Raw genomic sequence first — 17,500 nt, 5'->3', positions numbered from 1 at the left:
GACAATGATCCAAAAGACACCAGCAAGTCCACCTCTGAATGGCTGAAGAAGAACAAAATGAAGACTTTGGAGCGGCCTAGTCAAAGTCCTGACCTGAATCCTATTGAGATGCTGTGGCGTGACCTTAAAAAGGCAGTTCATGCTCGAAAACCCTCCAATGTGGCTGAAATACAACAATTCTGCAAAGATGAGTCGGCCAAAACTCCTCCACAGCGCTGTAAAAGACTCACTGCAAGTTATCGCAAACGCTTGATTGCAGTTGTTGCTGCTAAGGGTGGAGCAACCAGTTATTAGGTTTAGGGGGGAATCACTTTTTCACACCACTGTACCTGACACCCTGAACGCACACGGACACACTGTCTCACCTTCCTGACGGGGTCGTTCATCAGCGGGACGAGGACGACGATGATGTTGTTGTGGAAGTTGAAGTGAGGCAGAGCGAGCAGCAGCTCGCACAGGCAGCGAACGGCAACTTCAGCCAGACCGAGGTACGACTGGAAACCCACCGCCTGACTGCGCTTCTTCTTCTTCTGCTTCCAGTCTGCAGGTGGAGGACGAACACACTGACATGGTTCCTGTATCTTCTGCTTTGACATGTTCGTGTGTTTGTGTGTTGCAGTGGTTGTGTACCTTTGATGGTCTGCTCCAGGTCCTCCAGGTAGAACTTGTACTGACTGACCAAACCTTCTTCAAACTCTCGGAGCTGCTGAGTTTCCTTCTTCACCTGCAGAACAAACCGACCAAACACACCAGAAACATCAAATCCAAGACTCTGCAGGTTGATTTTCCAAAGCCTTAAATATCTGCACTGCTGTTTCCAGCGAGTCCCTCGTCTCGAGGCTGAAGCAGCTTCCCCTCCGCACGGCGACCCAGACAAACGTGAAACACGCCGTCTTACAAACAGGTCGTTTTGCACTTATGTGTTTTGGACTTTAGCCGAAAACTCAGAAATTCCTTTTTGATTCTCAGATCTTTATTGTAAATGAATCTTCTTCTGCCCACTTCCACTTCGTAGCCTGATCTTATCTTCCGTTTTCATATATTCTAATATAGATTTTTGGTTTGTGATCGAATTTACTGCCACTGCTGCATAAACGAGGAAAGAGTTAATAAATTATGATTCATGAGGCCTGAACACACAAACATGTCAGCTACCTTGGTGGCCTTCTCTGCGGGGGTCAGAGGTCGGATCCTGTAGGCGGGGGTGATGTCTTTAAAGATCTCCATCAGAGAAACCATCACCAGCTTCCTGACCGTCACCGCCACACAGGGGTCCGACTCCATCAGCATGCCACGCAGCTCCTTCAGCCGCTTCACCTGACCACGCACACACACACACACAACGTTACACATTAGTGTTCAACAGTTTGATGCGGTTCTGTGTGTCTGATCCCAGATCAGCAGGCCCGTCTTACATTACTGTAGGGGTCTGACATGACGGCTGATCCCAGGCTGGCGATGCACAGTTTCTTCTCATTTATCTTGTGAACTCTGAGCTGCTCTCGCTGCTCTGCCGTCAGCGCTGCAGCGCTCAGTGGCTCCCCCTCTGCACAGGAGGACACATTACAGGGAGAGAGTCATATCCACACACAGTGTAATATATATATATATATATATATATATATATATATATATATATATATATATATATATATATATATATATATTTTTTACACACACACACACACAGAAATAAACTACAAAGCTAACAGTCTGTTTACGTGTGAAGGGGTTTCGTTGTTTAATGTAAAGCAGTTCGCATGAACAGAAAGAAAACTTCAGTTTCGTTCTCCGCCACCTGGACTCGTCTATAAAGTAGGTTTCAGGGTCAAAGGTCATTCGTACCGTTTTCAAACTCCTCCGGCTCGTCGGCAGCATCCTCTTCCTCGTCTTCCTCCTCCGGCTGCTTTTGGACGACTGCGAACAAAACACAAGAGAAGCGATGTTTACTCTTCCGACACAGACAGATACCGATCAGATCGATCAGCGGATCAATAGTGCGGGGCGCACCTCTCTCTATGCTCTGTGGGACGACGCCCGTCTTGTCTTTGATTGGCAGCAGGTGGATGACCTCCGTCTCCTCCGTCCTCGCCATCTTCCTGGGAACCTTCTCGTAACTCCGAACCACCTCTGAGCTCCGCTTCTTTCCGCCGTGCACCGGCCCGCTGGGACGCCCCGCCGCGCGAAACAAACGCACGTTTGTTATCTACATGGCACTCAAACAGTGACGACACACTATATGTGTATATATGTATGTGTTTGTGTTGGCGTTACCATGACGACAGGTCTCTGGTGACGAAGGACGCTCGTCGAGCCATCGCCGTCATCTGCTGCAGGTCTTCGTCCTCCATCATGTCTGTCGGCAGGCTCTCCAGAAACTCCTCCTCCTCCTCCTGCTCTTCCTCTGTCAGACACATTCAACCAACCACGAGAGGAAACTGAGCAGTGCATTATGGGAGACGAAGTCCGCTTCATTCAACCCAACTGAAACATTTCAACAGTCCTCAACCTTCGCTACGAGGTCATTAATTATGTTCATTCACACGTTCGTCCGACTGCGAGTGAAAAAGGTTACGACTCGTTTTAAGAAGCGTTAACATCGGACACGAAGATCGTTGCTCATCATCATCACTGAGTTTTCTCAGTTCATTTGTTTCAAAACACCAGACGAGTGAAAATGAATAAGTCCCCGCAGTGCTACAGAAGAGCGCTCAGCTTTCTGTGACGGGAACAGAAAAGCTGTGAGTCAGAGACATTTCACCAACTGACCGTTTGAAACGATTCATTAATTATTAAAACAGCTGATTCATGTTCGGCAGAGCAAATAATCAATGAGTCGGCTAATCGACGCAGTGCGCTGACCCCAGCAGAGTGTTTAACGTGTCTACGTCACGCTCGTCCCTCACCGGGTCTCTTCCTGTACGTCTCCAGCGGGCGCGGCGTCCTGATGACGGCGTCCTTCACCGCCTGCCTCAGCTTCTTCTGCTCTTTACGCTGCTTCTTGGCGACGTTCTGCTGCTTCAGCTGGCGGTTCTTCAGTTTGTTCTCCAGCTTCACGCCGCTCGTCTTCAACAGGCGGCGGAACGTCGGACGACGCTTCTTCGACCGAGGCTGCAGGGAGGCAGGACACAGGTTCAGGTTCAGGAAACAGGTTCGGGTTCAGGAAACAGGTTCAGGTTCAGGAAACAGGAAACCGGTTCAGGAAACCGGTTCAGGGTTAGGAAACAGGTTCAGGAAACAGGAAACAGGTTCAAGAAACAGGAGTTGAACTTCAGTGTGTTTTACAGGTGAATCACATGCGAATAAAAGTCTTCGCTACAAATAAATACTGAGTTAGAAACAAGGTTAAAGAGATTTCTTATAAACATGTTCTCAGAATTTATTCTGTCCAAAGATTTCAAGTGAAATCTGAGATAATATAACTCTTATTTTGAAAGTCTTGGTTTGTCAGTGATACAGATATTTTAAAGTTCTAATATCAATATTTTCATCTTTTCAGGACGATATTTTATTCATAAACACATCCCCAGCAAGCTGTTTTCTTTAGAGAATGATATAAAAAATATATCTGTACTAACAAAAAATCCGTAATAAAGCCATAAAACCGGTCAAACACTTAAAAAACATTAGAAATGTTTGTGTAAATAATGTAATTCTGTGTCTAACCCTAACTAGCTGAGTGCCAGCCGCTGGGACACACAGATGATTAACTTCATGTAACTGTGTGCACATTAATAATCCGGCTGCCGATTTCATTAAAAGATAAAGGCAAATTCAGAAAAGGCGTTACGTCATGTTCAACACAGTGAGTATCTTTCCTGTCGACTCGGAAACTTTAAATTCGCTGTTTTCTCTATGGAGTCTGGCGGTGGACTGTTGAGCACTATCACGAGGCAAGTTTGTTTAAATCAACAGCAGTTTAATCAGTGAGAATATGAAGCTCTGAGAGAACAGAGTCCGCTCTGGAAAATGTTCATTGGACGGTGGAAATGTTCTGTTTATTTCTGTGAGAGCGCTTTTAAAGTAAACACGGAAACTTAAATTCGCACATTTCTCTACGGAGTCTGGTGCCAGGCTGTCCAGAAACACCAGCTGCTGCATCATTAAACCCAATAAGCCGTTTCATCAGTGCGAACATGGAGCTCTGAGAGAAGAGTCCGCTGACATTCACTTCTCAGTAAAACGTGAATTTAACCGATAGTTTCCGGTGTGAACTCACCGGACCCATGGCGGCTCGACACGAAGCTTTATCAAACCTTCTCGGTGTGTTTTGGTGGAAAAGCTGAGGCTCGTCGCCACATGTGTAACCCAGAGACCCGGGTTCAGACCGATAACCCGGAAACACTGGACCCGACTCCTCCTCTGCGGAACAGCGACACCAGCGGCGGGAGGCCGAACTACACCAATCAATCAGGAAGGGCTTACCTGGTAGGTAGTTACTCAGTCACCTGCTAGTCAGTGCAGGAGGCGTGACCAGCAGTTCATATCATCATATGTATAAACACATATAATCATTATTGATGATTTATTTATTTATTATTAGTCAGGCTTCTAAAGCAGCAGAGTTTCTGATGTTTCAGGTGGAGCGATGAACCCGGCGACGACCTGCAGAACAACAGCGGAAATGACTGAAAAACACAACCGGCACTGAGTTTGTGTGCAAGGAGACATTCTGCATGTGGTCGAGTCCCGAGGTCACAAGCAGCCGGAGGACACGCGAGGCAGAGGACGAGGGGGTCTTGGTCTTGGGTTTGACACCTTGAATAATAACCGTTAAGATGAAGTGCAGGTCTTTCTTTCTGAGACACAGCTGCTCTGCTTAATGCAGCTCTGACGGCTCCTGGTGGATCGCACCTGCTCTGGATCCAAACCTGCTCTGGATCCAAACCTGCTCTGGTTCTTTCATCCAAAACGTCAAGAACAAAAAAAGACTTTCAGTATTTTAAAGGAAGAACATTTTATTTGGACAACTGTTGTTACACCTTTTTGTTTAAATAAAGAAAGTTTGGAAAAACAAAGAACCCCATTATTATGACGTCAGAAGTGATGACAGCACAGAAAGAGAAACGGTCCCCGTGTCCTTATTAAAGCTGATCACCACACCGACATGTTGTTGAGTTATTAGAGTGCTGAGTTCACGTGTTATTGGAAACTTCAGCGTCTGTATGTGCTGACCTGACGCTTTAAAAGGCTCCTCTGGATGTGAATGAAATGAAACGAAGCGTTCCCTTTAAATGAAACAAACACACGCATTGCGAACATTAACAGACAGAAGCGACGGCGTCCCGAGCGGCCAGACCGGAGCCGGGACTGCTGGAGCAGTTTAAACAGACGGTTTTGGTGAAGTGTGTTTTCCGATGATCTGCGAGGTAAAATGACTGTTTTTCTCGATGGAGTCTGGTGCGGCGTAGCGGCCATTAGTTCTGGTCGCCGCTGCTCCTTTAACTCAGTTCGTCTTTTCATGTTTTATTACAGAAACTAAAATACTAAATAAATAAAAACTGAAATCAGTTTCTGACATCAGATGTTTGTCCTTTAGTGTTTTGAGTAGTTTAATCCTGTAAAACCCAGAATAACACATGTTTAAATGAAACCAGCAGGACGGACTCTGGATCAGCTGCTGCTCCTCTCGGACTCTCTGCACGAAGACCAAACCTGGGGCAGAAAAACAACACGTCACCGCAGCTCGTGGTTATTTGGGTTTCTTCCTACAGCGCGAGCAGGTCAGGTGACTCACCTGGCTCCACTTCCTGTTCCCGCTCAGCATGGGCGTGGCCGAGATGCAGGAGAACAGCCTATCAGAGAGCAGCTCTTCATCAGGGAGGCGGGACAGGAACTGAGCTGAAGGAGGACAAAGCAGAGCAGGACGTTTCCTGAGGTCAGTCCCAGTCCCTAAACCTGATACTCGCGCTGGGAGAGTCTCGGAGTCTCCTGAGACGAGTCCAAGTCAAGTAACGCGTCTTTTTAGTCAGCAGCAGGAGTGTCGTGGTCGCTGTGAGAGTGAGGTCACAGCTGAGGTCACAGCTGAGGTCATCGCTCACCGATGCTGATGAGGTCCATGTGCAGCAGGACGTCCTGGTAGAGTCTCAGGATCCCCAGAGCTGTCCTGAACAGGAACTCCTCCCCGTCTCGAAAGAAAACGTCCCAAACTCTGCACGCTACGTCCAGAGGGAGGGGCTTCGTGTAGAGAGACAGGATCCTGGGGGGGAGGGGGGTAGGAGTGTTACATCACAGCGTTAACGGAAACACACATTTCAGTTTCATTCAGGTCCAGGACAGAGACGGGACCAGGACCACAGACTGTATAAAACATGGACGTAGTGTCCGTGACGTCACCCAGAGCTTTCTGATGGAGCAGAAATGTAAAAACACTGAGGCTTTAGCAGCAGTTAGCATCATGAAACAACATTAATTAATACTGAATAACAAACATACCAGACATTTCATATTAAGATGGGTTAAAAATCCCTTAAAATTCACCAAAGAGCATTAAAAGCATCTCTGAATTTTCAGCTTTATTGAAAAATGAAGACTTTAAAAGTATAAATGAATGGATCAAGCTACTGGTGCTTTGTAAAGTTAAAGTTCAGTTAAACTGTGCAGAAAACCAATTAAAACACCTGAAGTTCAGAATCATAAGTTACCATTAATACTACCTTAATTACATTTATATTCATGTCTGAATTAACGGACAACTTCCCTCCTGGTTCCAGTCTTTGGAACTGGACTCTGCTGGACTTTATTTGTGGTTTGAGACTCACCAGTCCATGAGGTAGAGGTCAGGAGTCAGACCTGAAGACTGAAAGTGAAGGAACAGACGAGGAAGAGTCTCCTCGAAAAACACCTGGAAGGCCCCGAAATACCTGAGCATCTGCAGACAGACAGAAGCACAGTGAGGACATTCTGCTGCTACAAAGGCCTGTCTGAAGGTTCAGACTTGGTTTTAAAGGGAACCTTTTATGCTTTCCCTTAGTTTCTGTCATACATAATGTCACAATGTCGGCAGTTCAAATAATGAGGTAGACGTATGTAAAAGCTCAGGCTTCAGACGGCTCTTTCCTGCCGAGCCGGACGTCCTTATATGGTCGTCGACCGCTCTGCTCGGGACTGCGGAACGAGCTTTTTCTGTTGTGAAGGAAAGTTAGTGAGTTTCTTGATGGACAGTTAGCTTTACTTGTTGCTAAAATAACCGCTAACTACTGCTAACTGTAGCTGCCGTTAGCTAGTTAGCTCAGTTAGCCGTGCAGCTAGTGGTCCTATTAGCTAGACTCTGCCCGGACTGGGAGGCGGTGCGGGTGGTGCACATGCACTGAGTGCTGCCCCCGGTGGGTTTCCTGGATGTTGGCCAATCAGAAGAAAGTGGTCTTTTAGGGCCCTTAAAGAGACAGGAGCTAAATCTGCTTGTTTCAGACCGGACGGACTGAGGGGCCACATGAAGGGCCAGTTTCAGGTTAGAATCAGGTTTAGAGAGAGAGGTAGGCGTTGAGATTAAAATGTGTGTGTGTGTGTGTGTGTGTGTGTGTGTGTGTGTGTGTGTGTGTGTGTACCAGCTGGTGGTCCACTCTGTAAAAAGCCAGCTGACAGGGTCTGTTGATCAGGTTGGAGAAGCTAATAAAGGCTTCGACCTCGTCCATGTTCAGGATCAACATGGCTGCCATGGAGGACATACCCTGCACCTGGGCGAGAGACATTCAGCGAGAGTGAGACACAGAGAGAGAGAGAGGTGGACTCTTCTCTAAAGTCTTTAGGGACAAGTCCAAGTCAGATGCGAGGAGTCCAAGTCGAGTCTCAAGTCAACTCTCAAGTTGGTCAAGGTGACTCAAATTCATGTTTCTAGTCCCTAAAGACAAGTACTAGTCCCAAGTCATTGAGAGAACTCCAAGTCTTAAGTCCATGTCGAGTCTCATGTCCATGTCTAAACAAGCTCTGGTCAAGTCAGTCTAGACGAGTCCAAGTAGAGTCTCTAGTAGAGTCAAGTCACATGAGATAAGTCAAGTTCGTCAGACCAAGTCCTTCTGTGTATGTGTGAGACTCACATATCCCACATCAGGTCTGTAGCAGGTGTAAGCTCCCAGAATGCTTTGCAGCAGATCGTGGTAAGGACCACCCTACAAAATAAAAGTCTGAATTCAGTTTCACAGACGTCTTCTTTGTTATGCAAGTCATGATTTTTCTATTCGACTCTATGTGACTCTACTGTCCTCCTGAGCTCTGCTGTCCCACCTTCTGGAAGACGCAGAGCGAGACGAAAGTTCTGGCGATGTCCCGTGTGATGAGCTCCAGACTGTCAGCCAGCGACGCTCCGTCTGCAGGTAAATATCTCAGGTGAGTCATCCAGATTCAATCTGTCAAAACCTTGAGATTCAGTTTAAAAAGTCTGTTTTTTCTTACCATCAGTCTCTGTCTCACTGAGGTTCTTCCACTTCTCCTTCGCTCTGGAGAGGAAGATCTCATACAGGTCTGAGGAAGAGGAGGAGGACGAAGGTTAGGAGGAAGAGGAGCAGAGGGAGGAGGAAAAAGTTTTCTGAAAACATCACTTTGTTTCTCAATAATACAAATCTGAATGGAGAATGAGATCAATAAAATGTTGTCCATGCCTGCAGTGATGTTGAGCTCGTTGCCAATGGCGAGGCTCCAGACTCGTCCTCGGACGCTGGGGGGTAAACCCCCCCACCACAGGTCCCGGGCACGACGACTCGACCTCCTGACACACCACAGAAACACTGACGTCATCACAGAAGCACTCTGACGTCATCACTCTGACATCACAGAAGCACTCTGACATCATCACAGAAACACTGACGTCATCACAGAAACACTGACGTCATCACAGAAGCACTCTGACATCATCACAGAAACACTGACGTCATCACAGAAGCACTCTGACATCATCACAGAAACACTGACGTCATCACAGAAGCACTCTGACACCACAGAAACACTGACATCATCACAGAAGCACTCTGACATCATCACAGAAGCACTCTGACGTCATCACTCTGACATCACAGAAGCACTCTGACATCACCACAGAAACACTGACGACATCACAGAAACACTGACGTCATCACAGAAGCACTCTGACATCATCACAGAAACACTGACGTCATCACAGAAGCACTCTGACACCACAGAAACACTGACATCATCACAGAAGCACTCTGACATCACAGAAACACTGACATCATCACAGAAACACTGACGTCATCACAGAAACACTCTGACATCATCACAGAAACACTCTGACATCATCACAGAAACACTCTGACATCATCACAGAAACACTCTGACGTCATCACAGAACAGTCGTAACATGTTGATGAATCCCTCAGAGCTGTGGTATAACACACACACACACACACACACACACACACACACACACACACACAGTGGTCGTACATGGTGTCCCAGTGTGGCAGGATGTGCTGGTTCCAGACCAGCGAGGCGTTGGAGATCACCTCCTCCTGTCTGAACCTCTCCTTCATCTGCTGCTGCCTCCTCTGAGCCTCCTTCAGCTCTGACAGACAAAAAGGGGGCGTCATGGAGGGTTTACTGTGTGTGTGTCTATACACACTCTGTTAAACTCCACCCGTGTGGGAGGTGCAGCAGGTTAAAACAAACAGACCTCTCCTCTTGGCTCCAGCCACCATCTGCTCGTACTGCTGTCTGTGTCTCTGGGTCTCCTCTGCTGACTTGGCTGGAAGGTTCCTGCACACAAACAAACTGTCAGGACACAAGATGGCCGCCAGAGACGCTCAGCTGCCGGACAGGAAGTGATTAAACGGAGAAACGGGAAGTAGACGTACGGCGGTCGGTCCTCCAGGATCAGCGCTGTGGTCGACAGCGGCTCAAAATCCACCTTCCTCTTGCTCTGCTGCCCAGCGGCATGATGGGTAGGAGAGCTGCGGGCTGCGACCTGCCGCGCCTCGAACTCCTGCAATGACATCACAAGACACACCTCAGTCGCCATGACAACAAGAGAGGAAGCACAACTGATGACAAGAGACAGACAGAGACCGAGGTGACCGATGGAGGACAGACAGGATGAGTGTTTAGTCACAACTGGACCAAGACCTGAACACAAAACCAGAACCTGAACTCCTCTTTATCAGCAGACAGACGTCTAAATGTATCGGTCGTACGAATCGGTTTGGACTTTAAGTTAAATCAAGACTTGTTTTCTACAGAAAGAACAAAGAAATGTAACAGCTGCAGGAAGTTTTACTGTGAAAATCAGGGAAGAATGTAACGTCCAGCTGCTGGACTCAGCTCTGGACTCCTGTCCTCTCTGCCGAGCAGGTTTCTGCGTTTCCCTTCTCGTCGTGAGTCGAGAGACTTAACGTGTTCAGACTGAACGCAAAACACGTTTCTGAGGCAGAACAGCTGCAAACGAAGACAACACAACTGAAGCAAATCTGACCCAGAGGCTTCGACTGCAGCTAATGAAGGTGGAGGAAAATAACAGAAAGAACATGAAGACTGATGAAGACTGCAGGTACAGATGGATGATGATGATGAAGATGAGCAGTAAAGAGTCCGTACCCCAGAGTCCTGGAGGTCTGGAGAGGACAGAGAGCTCAGGCTGATCTCAGCGCTCTGCTGGAGGGAAACAAGGCAGCGTTAGCTCACTGATCTCAGGTCAGACACACATCCCAGTATAACGCTGTGACTGGCTGTACTGGTGCGGAGGACTGGGATCAATCAAACTCACACTCAGTGGCCACTGTATTAGGTACACCTGCACACCAATTCAGCCAATCGTGAGGCAGCAGCTCAGCGTTTGAAGTCATGCAGACGAGAAGTTCAGCCGTTAACATCCGGAGAATCCGGATCTCAGCGACTTGTTGGTGGTTTGTGTTTCTCACATCAGTCTGGAGTTCACAGAGAAAAGCTTCTCATCAGCTCAGCAAAGAGATGCAACTCTGATCCACATCAGACTCAACAATCCAAATCAGGATTCTTGTGATCCCTTTTAGAGCTCTGCAGGTTCAGGCATCTGCCCACATTAGAGACCGACTGCAGCAGCAGGTCTGAGGTCGGATCGGGTTCTGTTGGTTGATCCTCGCTCCGGTCTAAAGGGGACTTTGAAGTCACAGCTGCTAAACTGTGGAACTCTCTTCTGATGGACTTCAGACTAGAGTGGGCGATCGTTTCTATTTTCATATCGTTCAATCGTAGTTACTCGAGATCGCCAATAGGCCATCTGATCGCCAGGGGGGCGGCGGGGGTGGGACGGGGTGGGGGGAAAAACAAAACGTAGCGCCCTGCGGTGGAAAAGATGAAACAGAATCAACTTTTGGAGAAACGCAACCCGACGTCACGCTGCGGTGGCCAATCCGGCGATCAGACCACTGAAACCAGGTGGAGTTCATGGACCGGACTATGACACGCTGTCGGTTGTGTCCTCGCTTGGTGTACTTCCTGTACCCAGCCTCCACCTCTGTGACTGGCTTATAATATACAGCGACACCACGAAGCGTCCTTTGGTTTCTGTTCATTTGTTTGAGAGAGAGAGACAGCGGTGGGCGAGCGACCTCGAGAGTGAATGAGGAGAGGGAGCGCATGAGGAGAGGGAGCGCCAGTAGCGAGAAAGCCGGTGAATCAGAAATAAAACTTTATTTTCTGATTGTTTCGCAGCGGTTACTTTCTAAAGCACAAATAAACACAACCACACCTCCACCAGAAACTTCTCAAAGCACCGCAGATTCTAGAGATTATCTTTATCTTAGTAGTAAATTAGCTAAAATCGCCTTAATGTCGGCGTAGGAAAAACCCATCGTCGATCATCCCTTTAATCGCCGATATAGGATCTGATCGCCCACTTCAGATCTCGTTCAGCCCTTCGGCTGCTTTTCGACCAGAAAGTTCCAGGAAGTACGAAACCAGAGAAACGAGTCTCTAATAAAGTCTCTTCTGAACGTTCCTGTTTGTGTTTCCACCGAACGAAGAACCGTAGATCGGACAGATTAGACCGATGGAGGATGTGAAGATGACGCATCACGTGTTGTTTGTTTGTATTTACTGTTGTGTGACCGAAAAGTGTCTCCACGGTGACGATGTGCTGAGTGTTTGATGGTTCATTATTTCTAAGGTAACTGACGTCAAACTGTCCGAGGAAGTTTTGTTTCTCTTCTTCGCTCACTTTGTTCTCTTTACCGCCGCTCCCTCTCTCTCATTCACTCTAACTCGCTTTCTTTTCTTTAAATCGCGTCGGGAAGACGACAGCAAAGCCAAACTTTGTTTTTAACATTAGTAAACAACAGTAAGTCTCCAACAATCGTCCTGATGTCGGTTCAGTACCTGCTGGATGATCCGAGCCTGTTTGGAGGGACTCTGTTTGGGAGGAACTTTACCAAACAGCTTCCAGCCAGCAACACTGTGACTGACGGACCGCTGCTTCCTGCTGCACACACACACACACGCACACACACACACAAAATTAGATGCGTTCAGTCGGTCACGGACTCGTTCAGAGACAAACGTTACAAAATGTACTTCGACAGTGAAACAGTCCGTCCGTCTGAATCATCTGCGGCTGCACTTACAGATTCACTACATTTCCCAGAAGGTATCTGGGTGCTTTGGGATCCCGGTGTGCTCGCTGCAAGTTTGGTTTTAGATCTATTAATTTATTAATTCACTGCCTAAAAACAGAAAACGACCCAACATCTGTGACGTGAGTCTGCGTCTCCTGAGGCCGACACTTTCAAACTGCGGCACTGTTTCACATTTCGGCTTCAATAAACACATTTAACGTAAGTGTGTCATGTGATGCGGTACAACAAAAACAAACTTAGTTACTTCTTTTTCTCTTAGCAGTTGTTCTCAGTAGCAGCTCAGTATTGATCTAGTATTGATCAGCCTCGTGTCTGATTTACCTGTTGAAGTACTCGATGATCCCCGGTCTCCTGGACTGCAGCTCAGACTCTGAACCCCCGTCGTCCTGCACCAGCTGACCCGGAGCGCTCTGCCTGCGGCCGCACTCGAACGTGTTCCCGGAGCGAGCAGCCGCGGTGGGGGGGTTCAGCTCGCCCGGTGGTGGCGGCTCCGTGACGAAGGCGTCATCATCGGAGCCGACCTCTGGTAGGTCAGATGTCACATCCGCCTCCTGTGTGTCTGAGTCAGAGTCTGAGGGGGTCGCAGGGTTGAGATCTACCTGGGAGGCCTTCGAAGAGGTGGGCTCGTCGAGGTGGCGGTTGGTGCGTCCGGTAGCCCCACGCCGGCCATCATCACCCAGTCTGTGACAGCAGTTAACCTTTGGACTGACCCTGTCTGTTGGGGTGACATCATCTCTCAGACTAAGCCCCGCCCCCCGATTGTCACCTGCCTCCTCGATGTCAGAGCAACCTCTGATCGGTCCTTGCGGGCCGTAATCCGACCCAGAGTACAGCGTACAGGTGGCGAGATCCACACACTGCGGCAGAGCGCCGGACGCCACCTCCTCACCGTCTCCTGAACGTGTCACCTGCTGATGACCCCGGGCGATGTCATCAGCTGAGGGGGAGGGGCGGTGGTGATGACACGGCGAGGACTCGGTCACCGGTGAAGAGGACGCGTCATCGCTTTTTTCCATTTCACTGCAACATCCACAGCAGCGTGAAGCTACACACATACTTCACGTTTTACTTTGAAGGTCTTGTTGTCGCTCAGGTGAAGCCAATTAGCTCATTATTCGTCTGTTAATACTGGTTTAATATCGCCGGCTGGCGGTAAAACACTGACAGGTAGATGAATAAAGACCTAATCTGCTTTCCGTATTTTATAAGGCACACCTGCTGGTTTCCAATCTTATTAACTTTGTGATCTCAGGTGATTATTTAAAGGTAAAGCACTTCCAGTGCAGGTGATATTTTATTTTGAAGGTAATCCTGTGGTTTCTGGTCTTAACTAGTCTTCTAATGTGTTACGCTCTGAACTGGACTGGACTGGACTGGACCGCTTGGTGGAAACGCAGCTCAGTCATTAACATCATTCAACTGATCTTTTAGGTTTTATTTTGAAGACAAACCCGCTGGTTTCCGGTCTTGTTTAATTACAGGTTTTATTTTGAAGCTAAACCCGCTGGTTTCCGGTCTTGTTTAATTACAGGTTTTATTTTGAAAATAACCCCGTGGTTTCCGGTCTTGTTTAATTACAGGTTTTATTTTGAAGGTAAACCCGCTGGTTTCCGGTCTTGTTATATTACAGGTTTTATTTTGAAGATAACCCCCGTGGTTTCCGGTCTTGTTTAATTACAGGTTTTATTTTGAAGCTAAACCCGCTGGTTTCCGGTCTTGTTTAATTACAGGTTTTATTTTGAAAATAACCCCGTGGCTTCCGGTCTTGTTTAATTACAGGTTTTATTTTGAAGGTAACCACCCTGGTTTCCGGTCTGGTTGTCGGTAACTTGTCGGTAACTCACCTCTCTGGATCTTCTTTCAGCGCTGCTCAGCAGAAACAAACCCGGCTGCGGCGCCTCCTCCTCGGTAAACAGACAGCGGAGTGCTGCGGAGCATCATACCGGGACACGGAGCCCTCAGGCCGGCAGAGTGACGGCCTGTCCGGCTGCTCTCATCCTCGGCGGTGACAGGTGAACTCGGGGCGTAGAGGCGCCATGTTGAGAGGTCAGGTGACGTACAGAGGGCTACGTCAGCCTGACGTCAGATAGATTATTAAAGGTAAGGTCACGTTGCGGAATTTCCCCTTTTCAAAGCGATCCAGGTGCACGACGTCAAGCGTAAACAAACAACATGGCTGAACCCTCAGCAGAGCAGCTCCCGCACATTTATTACACAATATACGCGTTATTTTAGGCACCGCACGCCCGGGAACGGGTCTTCAGTCACAGGCCGAACACAAGCCTGCAGTCTACAGGACCGCCCGCCCCGGTTCGGTCCAGGTCGTCTGCTTATAATTAGGTAAATCCTCAAAACTTCACTGAAAATCGGTTTATTTTTCATCGACTTCAAACAGGAAACAAAGAGCTTAGTTTGCTCCGGTGAGTTTAAACCCCACGTTCTGTGAACGGAAGAGGTCAAAGGTCGTACAAAGGTGTTAAAGGTGTCATTAGAGTCACGTGACCACATATTTCGGCTCAGTGAAAGCCCCGGATGGAGGCTCGCCCTGACCTCCTCCACAGTTACACACTGACACCTGGAAGCTGCCCCGCAGGTGCACTGGTGGGGGTGAGGTCATGAGGTCATGAGGTCATCAGGGCGGGGCAAGTGCTGCTTTTCACTTTATTGTTTTCCAAACTAATGAAAAATATCATCTATTAAATTATAAAATGCAACAATGTGCATATGTACACATTTACAGACAATTTCAGCAACATAATTAACATAACTTAAATTCATGGTTTCAACCAATCAGAAGACAGTATCTCGGTGGGCGGGGCTTACATCAGGTGACATCAGGTGACGTTCCAGGTTTATCTTTGTGGAACTCACCGGATAACTTCAGAAATTTAAATCAATTAAAATGTGATGCGGTTCTGATGTCACCGCTCTGGATGGCGTCGTCTCCATGGCAACAGCCACTGAGGCTCATGGGTACTGAAGTGTTTAAACTGACAGAACCGGGGACGTTCAGGAAACGTTACCTGGGGAGCAAATAGTACCTGAACCAGAGGCTCCGCCCACTTCAACACATCTTAGCTCTGATTGGTTAAACAGGTCCACTTCCTGTCTAACACCCATTCTAACAATTTAAAAAAAAAAAAAATCAAGTAAAATTCTATCGTGAAGAAAACATTCATCCATAACTTTCAGGTGTTTATGTTCCAGACTCCATTGAAGAAACTGTCGATTTTATTCCGTTTGTCAAATCAAACGCGACCCCGCCGCGCGCTGGCGTTCACGCGTAGCCGCACTTGTGCAGCTTCAGGTTGCGTTGGTCCGAGTATCTCTTCCCGCACCTGTCGCAGATGTACTGCTTGCCGCCGGCGTGGACGTGCCTCTTGTGCGTCCTCAGGTGGCTGCCCTGGCTGAAGGTCTTGCCGCAGATGTCGCAGGCGTACGGCTTCTCGCCGGTGTGGACGCGCAGGTGCAGCTTCAGGCTGTTGGCGTTGTTGAACGTCTTGTCGCAGGAGTCGCAGGCGAACGGGCGCTCTTTCGAGTGCGTGCGGCCGTGCGAGATCAGGCTGCTCTGCTGGCTGAACGTCTTGCCGCACTCCTGGCAGCTGAACGGGCGCTCGCCGGTGTGGATCCTCCGGTGGATCTTCAGGTTCACCGACTGGCGGAAGCTCTTCCCGCAGAGGTCGCAGCTGAACGGCCGCACGCCGCTGTGGATCCTCTGGTGGTTCTTGAGGTTGATGGCGTGGCGGAAGGTTTTGGGGCACTGCTCGCATTTCAGCGGTTTCTGTCCGGTGTGGATGAGCTCGTGTGTTTTGAGCGTGACGGCGCGGGTGAAGCCTTTCCCGCAAGTGCCGCAGACGAAGATCTTCTTGCCGGTGTGGGTGTGCGCGTGGCGGTGCAGGTTCTGCAGCACGTTGAAGCGGCGGCCGCACACCTCGCAGGCGTACGGCTTCTCTCCGGTGTGGATGATGGCGTGCGTCTTGAGCTGCGTCTGCTTGGAGAAGCACTTGCCGCACTGCGGACACTCGTACGGCCGCTCGCCGGTGTGCGTTCGCACGTGGCTCTGCAGACTCTGCCTCTGGCGGAAAGCCCGGCCGCAGACGCCGCAGGAGAACGGCTTCTCGCCCGTGTGGATGCGGTAATGAGACTTCAGGTTGCTCTGAGACGTGAAGGATTTACCGCACGCCGTGCACATGAAGTACTTCCACGTGACGCTCTGCAGAACGAACTCCGGCGTGCTGGGAGCCTTCTGCTGCGGCGGGAGGTCGGAGGTCACCGGCTGCACGGCTTCAACTCGAGCTCCTGGAAGCACAAACACGAAACCTGAACCAACAGAAGCAGGCGCACCTGCCAGACCCGGGGGGTCGGAGGTCGCGGAGCACGTATTTCTATCTGAATGTAAACGCCTCGTTTCCTGTCAGCGTCAAAATAAAAGCCTGCCAGGGAAGTGTATAGATTCTGTCCCATGAACTACTGGAGGCTTTTAATGTGAAAGAGATGGAGGAAGTGCTGAATTAACAGCAAACAGGTATTGATCTGATCGGGGACAGGTATTGATCTGATCGGGGACAGGTATTGATCTGATCTGATCGGGGACAGGTATTGATCTGATCTGATCGGGGACAGGTATTGATCTGATCTGATCGGGGACAGGTATTGATCTGATCGGGGACAGGTATTGATCTGATCGGGGACAGGTATTGATCTGATGAGGGACAGGTATTGATCTGATCGGGGACAGGTATTGATCTGATCTGATCGGGGACAGGTATTGATCTGATCTGATCGGGGACAGGTATTGATCTGATCGGGGACAGGTATTGATCTGATGAGGGACAGGTATTGATCTGATCGGGGACAGGTATTGATCTGATCAGGGACAGGTATTGATCTGATCGGGGACAGGTATTGATCTGATCGGGGACAGGTATTGATCTGATGAGGGA

General features: G+C 48.8%; 4 protein-coding genes and 1 long non-coding RNA gene across 12 annotated transcripts in view; 2 read left to right on the top strand and 3 right to left on the bottom strand.

Annotated features, from left to right (window-relative positions):
* noc3l (NOC3-like DNA replication regulator) overlaps positions 1-4,371 on the bottom strand; it is a 12,363-nt gene extending 7,992 nt beyond the window's left edge. The window contains exons 1-9 of one of the 2 annotated variants that reach the window (XM_044179898.1): positions 4,220-4,371; positions 2,907-3,111; positions 2,275-2,404; positions 2,011-2,165; positions 1,846-1,917; positions 1,416-1,546; positions 1,156-1,317; positions 631-724; positions 366-541 (exon numbers count right to left, since the gene is read on the bottom strand). In XM_044179898.1, coding sequence (XP_044035833.1) covers positions 366-541; positions 631-724; positions 1,156-1,317; positions 1,416-1,546; positions 1,846-1,917; positions 2,011-2,165; positions 2,275-2,404; positions 2,907-3,111; positions 4,220-4,228 — 1,134 coding nt within the window. In that variant the 5' untranslated portion in view covers positions 4,229-4,371. The remainder of the gene's footprint in view (positions 1-365; positions 542-630; positions 725-1,155; positions 1,318-1,415; positions 1,547-1,845; positions 1,918-2,010; positions 2,166-2,274; positions 2,405-2,906; positions 3,112-4,219) is intronic. The other variant, XM_044179899.1, reaches the window with a different exon arrangement.
* LOC122868182 lies at positions 4,296-5,240 on the top strand. The gene is made up of 2 exons (XR_006376051.1): positions 4,296-4,428; positions 4,581-5,240. It is a non-coding gene; the product is annotated as an uncharacterized LOC122868182 (long non-coding RNA).
* A 287-nt stretch (positions 5,241-5,527) lies between these two features.
* On the bottom strand, positions 5,528-14,539 carry LOC122868172 (TBC1 domain family member 12-like). Of its 7 annotated transcripts, XM_044179904.1 has the most exons (16): positions 14,402-14,539; positions 12,879-13,602; positions 12,301-12,403; positions 10,543-10,599; positions 9,807-9,934; positions 9,626-9,708; positions 9,400-9,517; positions 8,598-8,704; positions 8,392-8,460; positions 8,224-8,306; positions 8,037-8,108; positions 7,548-7,676; positions 6,762-6,871; positions 6,042-6,199; positions 5,738-5,841; positions 5,528-5,655 (listed from the first exon to the last, which is right to left on the bottom strand). In XM_044179904.1, the coding sequence occupies exons 2-16, from the start codon at positions 13,571-13,573 to the stop codon at positions 5,614-5,616; spliced, it is 2,058 nt and encodes a 685-aa protein (XP_044035839.1). In that variant the 5' UTR covers positions 13,574-13,602; positions 14,402-14,539; the 3' UTR covers positions 5,528-5,613. The 7 variants fall into 7 exon arrangements, with proteins under 7 accessions (XP_044035839.1, XP_044035835.1, XP_044035836.1 ...); XM_044179900.1 differs by lacking the exon at positions 14,402-14,539 and having other exon boundaries at positions 12,879-14,394; XM_044179901.1 differs by lacking the exon at positions 14,402-14,539 and having other exon boundaries at positions 10,543-10,596; positions 12,879-14,394.
* LOC122868178 (dnaJ homolog subfamily C member 9-like) overlaps positions 14,521-17,500 on the top strand; it is a 15,425-nt gene continuing 12,445 nt past the window's right edge. Inside the window, exon 1 of the mRNA XM_044179922.1 lies at positions 14,521-14,657. The gene's annotated coding sequence lies outside the window, so the exon portion shown is untranslated. The remainder of the gene's footprint in view (positions 14,658-17,500) is intronic.
* si:ch211-207i20.2 (uncharacterized protein LOC568537 homolog) overlaps positions 14,913-17,500 on the bottom strand; it is a 4,870-nt gene continuing 2,282 nt past the window's right edge. The window contains exon 5 of the mRNA XM_044179908.1: positions 14,913-16,856. Within this exon, the coding sequence (XP_044035843.1) occupies positions 15,835-16,856 (1,022 nt within the window). The 3' untranslated portion in view covers positions 14,913-15,834. The remainder of the gene's footprint in view (positions 16,857-17,500) is intronic.

This window comes from Siniperca chuatsi, linkage group LG20 (genome assembly GCF_020085105.1).
Source record: "Siniperca chuatsi isolate FFG_IHB_CAS linkage group LG20, ASM2008510v1, whole genome shotgun sequence".
NCBI lineage: Eukaryota > Metazoa > Chordata > Actinopteri > Centrarchiformes > Sinipercidae > Siniperca > Siniperca chuatsi.
This window is presented reverse-complemented; position numbering and strand designations above follow the sequence as displayed.